At 37.6% G+C, this 4,876-nt stretch overlaps 1 protein-coding gene across 3 annotated transcripts; it reads right to left on the reverse strand.

Annotated features, from left to right (window-relative positions):
* Positions 1-469: 469 nt before the first annotated feature.
* Positions 470-4,446, reverse strand: LOC124828832 (homeobox protein knotted-1-like 3). 3 transcript variants are annotated; one of them, XM_047302213.2, is made up of 6 exons: positions 3,460-4,446; positions 2,771-2,891; positions 1,628-1,821; positions 1,377-1,508; positions 912-1,048; positions 470-829 (listed from the first exon to the last, which is right to left on the reverse strand). In XM_047302213.2, exons 1-6 carry the CDS (start codon positions 4,117-4,119, stop codon positions 793-795), a joined length of 1,281 nt encoding a protein of 426 aa, XP_047158169.2. In that variant the 5' UTR covers positions 4,120-4,446; the 3' UTR covers positions 470-792. The 3 variants fall into 3 exon arrangements, with proteins under 3 accessions (XP_047158169.2, XP_047158168.2, XP_047158170.2); XM_047302212.2 differs by having other exon boundaries at positions 470-832; XM_047302214.2 differs by having other exon boundaries at positions 470-821; positions 3,460-4,445.
* Between the last annotated feature and the right edge of the window lie 430 nt (positions 4,447-4,876).

Here is a 4,876-nt window from a genome sequence, read left to right on the forward strand (position 1 = left end):
TATCACCAAGGGGACCACTCAAAAATTGCAGGTGTGAGCCATTTGTATCTAAAGAAAATAAAAACAAAAGATTTATATCCGTTTTCTCTGTTAGTCTGTCTGCTCCACCTGAACTTTTCATAACTATAAATACATCTACAGACAGTCATAAACCGCCACACCAACATTTACCCTCCAACCAGACATTCTTAAGAATTTATGAACTATGTTTTTCACCCTCCAAATTTCACCAAGTTATTCCATTTCGTGATTATGACTTTACAGTCACTTGATCATGGAGCGGAGCGACAACCCAATACAATGCCAACTCACCATTATTTTATTCTACCACATATTGAAAACTCCATATTCCTCCTAATAATTCCTGTAATAATTTTTGCTTCAAATACATTCATATCTTTTCTTTTCTTTCAATATTCTTTCTTTACTAACCATCGGAACAATATTTTAAGAACAAAAAAAACCAAGCTCCATGTAAAATACCCATTTTAAGAATAACAACAACAAAACTAGCTTGATTGAAGAAAAAAAAAATGCTCAGATTATTACTATACACCCACAACCCCTCACTATTATATATTTCACAAACATTAATAATGAGACTAAAAATCATGCTCCATGGAGTTATCCATTTTGATATTGGTATATAATTCCTAATTGAACTTCCTAAATTCGATGCATCACCGTACACTGCAGACTTTAATACTCCTCTTCTGTGTTCACCTGTTCCTTGAGCAGAGCAAAATTTGACGGCAGAGACGAACTAACAGAGTAGAGTGAGTTTTCTTGCATTTACATGTGATGATCAGCACTGTTATCACCTGCATTGCTTCTTTAAAATTAAGATTGGTTTTCAAACAAAGCTTGTGCAGATTTTGAATTAATGAAATGACAACTTTTAACATGAATACCTTTTGCGCTTGCTCTTCAACACTGTGGAAGTTGAGGGATTGCTGTGCCAGTTCCTCTTCCTTTGATTGATAAACCAATTATTGATCTGCTTTAACTGCAATCCCGTTTCCTGCACCAACCGTGCCTTATCCTCCTCCTGAGAAGAAGAAAAACATAAAGAAAACATGTCACAATCAAACATGAAACAGAGTTTATTCATTTTAAAAGGGTCACTTGTAAACACCTCCTGCAATAGCTTCAAATAGGAACATCTAAACAGCATATACTAAGCTTACTAAGCAAGGTCATTTGGTCAACGGTCAATTCCGCTAAGATAAATGCGTCAAATTTTCATCCTTTGCTTTGAATTTAATAATAAATGTGTACAGAGACATCTATCTTTGTTCCTACTCTTAGATTCGTGCATATTTATTTGATGGGGTTTCTTTAAAAAATAAAAATCAGTTGGGTCAAAGAGTTCTTACTGTAGGGTAAGGCCACTTGGAATGTGATTGCCACCAAGCTTTAAGGACAGAGGTGGTGTCACCAGGAAGTTTCCCAGCTCGTCTCTTGCGTAAAATTTCCTCTCTGATATCCACAATTTTCTCTTTATAACCCTACATAATAATTAAAAAGAAAAACAAAAAAATAATTGATGTCAAAAACGTGGGAGGAGATTCAAAACGATGGGACTCTTAGACAGACTTTTAAAAGCTATTTGCATTTAATCCCTTACCTGTTTCAATTCGTGCTTCAATTCATGTCTTACACGTTCCATGAGGGACCTCTCGTTTTCTGTGGGAATAAGAGGACCGAATCCCATGCTATCGGGACCATCCAAACCACCATCAAACAGATTGGCATCACTGTCTACTTGCTCATCTTCATCGTCAGACATTGTTGCTCCCGTACCTTCCCCGGGTGAAACTCCTGTTCAATCATTCACCATGTGAAAAAAAAAATCATCACTTTAGTACTCCTCCAATGGAAAAAAAAGAGTCGTGTGCTTTTGCTGTTTATTTGTGCACAAAAAGTTAGCTAATCTAACCAAAAGCCTCATCACCACGTAACATTCAAAGCACACGATGGTTCGGCATAACGTGCCAAAAATATCAGACAACCGGGCTATGCACTTTAAAGCCTTCAATGCTTTCTTCCAATACAGAAATTGTCATCATTCTATCTGAGACAAAGAGTAGGGGTTTGGTATATTCTTCCCTATTTGGCTATATATGTTTCAATTTTAATAAAGTTAAGCAAAGATTTTAAGTTTTCCAACCCAGAGACATTGTATGTGAAAACACGAGGAAAGTTTAATCCCTGTAGCTATGTTCCTCTCGGTCCAACAACCATTACGGACTTGCATATCATTTATTACTGAACCTTACCACCTTGCAGTATTGACTGATACTTTGACCTTGTAAGAAAATTTAAAAAATGAGGTTACAACCCACCGCCGGTAAAATTTCTGATTTCGAGAACTTAAGTACCCTGAATCTGAATTAATATTAATTGCCGTGTCTGAATTAATTGGCCGAAAGGACTCTAGTCCCAAGTTCCAGACACGGGACCGAATAGATAATCACGCACAGCAGCAGCTAGCACATGATACTCCTATTTTAGTATAAAATATTTGACATTTCTTCCCGTTAAAATTGTGATTAAAATATATATATATATATATATATTTGCAGCTTTAAAAAGAACTGAGGTAAATTGGTAGAATATTGTGTTTATTAGGTGAGTAAATTACAGGTTGGTTCCTTGATAGCCTGAACATAGTCGAGGGTACTAGAATGAAGTTATTCCAACTTGTCATGCAACCAACCCTTATTTTGATGTTGAGATGTAACAATCACTAAAAAGAGTATAGTAGTACCTGTTAAACTTTGTAAGGATTGCTCAATCTCCCAACAAGCCATTACTGCTTCCATTGCATGGACCCTGACATGCTGTTGGAGCTGTTCTTTGAAAGAACAGAGCAACAGAACATAGTGGGACTGCAGCAGGAATTTAAAAAATATATAAAAATCGTGAATTGTAAACCACCATAGCAAATAAAGCTGGAAATAATCACAGACCATGACAAAATAAAGAACATAACACTATATATGTTTTTAAGATCCATGAGAAGCATATGGAGTAAAAAGGCTCGGCTGCAAAATCATTCCGAATGTGAAATTTGGCATGAAGATAGCTCAAGAACTAAAATTAAAAGCACAGGTTTCCAAACTACTTATTTTTTTATTAATAACCATCATTCTACATCTGACATAACTTAAATAATTTCATTCTCGAATAAGGAAGTAACTACGTCTGTTTCACTTTCTGTCCAGGAACAACACATCCTTGGCCAAGAAAACTTTCCATGTCTTCAACAACAATTAAAATCGCTAATTTAAAATTAGATTTGCTGGAAAAAGCGAAAGTCCTCAATTAAAAGCAGAGAGGGACGGGAGGGGATAATCACGAGATGAATAATAAAAAATAATAAATTAATAATGAATAATTAATCCGAAAAGGGGAAAAAGAAGAAGGGTGAAATTGGGGGAGAAAGTAAGAAAATACCAAGAACTGATCGAGTTCCTTGTCATCCACAATGGCTTGTCCGAAAGCAGAGTACTTGGCGAGCACATTCTGGGACTGTGCGAGCTGAGCGTCTATCCTGGGCAACTGGTCCACCGGTGTGGCGATCCGAAGGCATGCCACGTGTGCCGACAGAAGCTGTTCATACAGAGGATGCGATAGAATCTCCGCCTTAAACCTCGCATTCTGCCAGTTCATCAGGCCGTCTCCACCGCCCTCGACTGCTGCCGCCTCGCTCTTCAAATCGCCGGATCCGGCGCCGGTCATGGCAGAGTCGCCTGCTGCCGTGACATCGTCGATGATCTCGCTCTGGTTGCGGTGGAGGATCGGACGCGCCAGCCATTGGCCAGAGTCAGCAGCCGCAGTGTGGAGGTTGAGGAAGTTGGTGCCGCTGTTGTTGGCAGCGTTAACGTTGGTGTCGGAGTTGCTGTTGTCATTATTGTTGTTTGTGGTGGTGCTGTTGGTGTAGTGCGTGCGGAGAAGGGCGTTGTTGAGCCAATTTGGCGCTGGTTGGTGAGGATCAGAAGGAGGTTTGGAGGTAGGGTCGGAGAGGAGAGATGCGTCAGTGAGAGTTTGGTTATGGTGTTGTTGTTGGTCAGTGAAATGGTGGAGTGGAAGGTCTTGAGGGTTGTGGTAAGCCATATATGATAGAAATGAAACTCTTTTCTACTCTGTGTGCGAAAGGTAGCAGCTATTGGTTCATGGCGAAGTGAAGAGGAGTGAGGAAACTAGAGAGGAAAATGGAAAATGGAGGGAACATAAGGTGTTCTGAGTTACAAACAACGTTGTATTAATGGTTTTGGAGAAACACACAACTCAACACATTCACATAAGGCGGTTTTCAGTATTTCTCACTCTGGTTTTCCGGTCATTACTTACTAATTCCGGAAATTGCTTTTTTCCGTCACCCCCACTATTTTCTTTTTCTTTTTATTTTCACTCTGGCCCTTCAACCCTCCTTCAATTCATTCTTTTTACTCTTTTATATTCGCATGCACAATGGTCCCCACTATTTTTTTTAAATATACTTTTTTATTTATATATTTACTCAAAACATTTTAAAATAAAATAAACTAACCCAATTGTTTCCTTTCAAGTATCATTTAATTTGTCTTGTTATGGTTTAGTCCTCCTAGTTTACCTCACTAAACACCACATTGTTCAAAATTCTCCAACCATTTGCACTTGATAATTATTAAAGCACACTCGTATTTAACCAAATAAATAACATTACACCATCGTAACATAGTTTTCTACCAATAAATAATTGATTATTTTTTAGTAGGATTTATATTCATTTTTATTACATGATTTACAAAGTAGTGATGTAATTGTAACCTTCATATACAATAATGCTTAAATATAACCATAGCTTTATATCATTAATTAATATGGTTTA

The sequence above is a fragment of the Vigna umbellata genome, chromosome 2, assembly GCF_029865625.1.
Source record: "Vigna umbellata cultivar VRB3 chromosome 2, Vumbellata_1.0, whole genome shotgun sequence".
In the NCBI taxonomy this organism is placed as follows: domain Eukaryota; kingdom Viridiplantae; phylum Streptophyta; class Magnoliopsida; order Fabales; family Fabaceae; genus Vigna; species Vigna umbellata.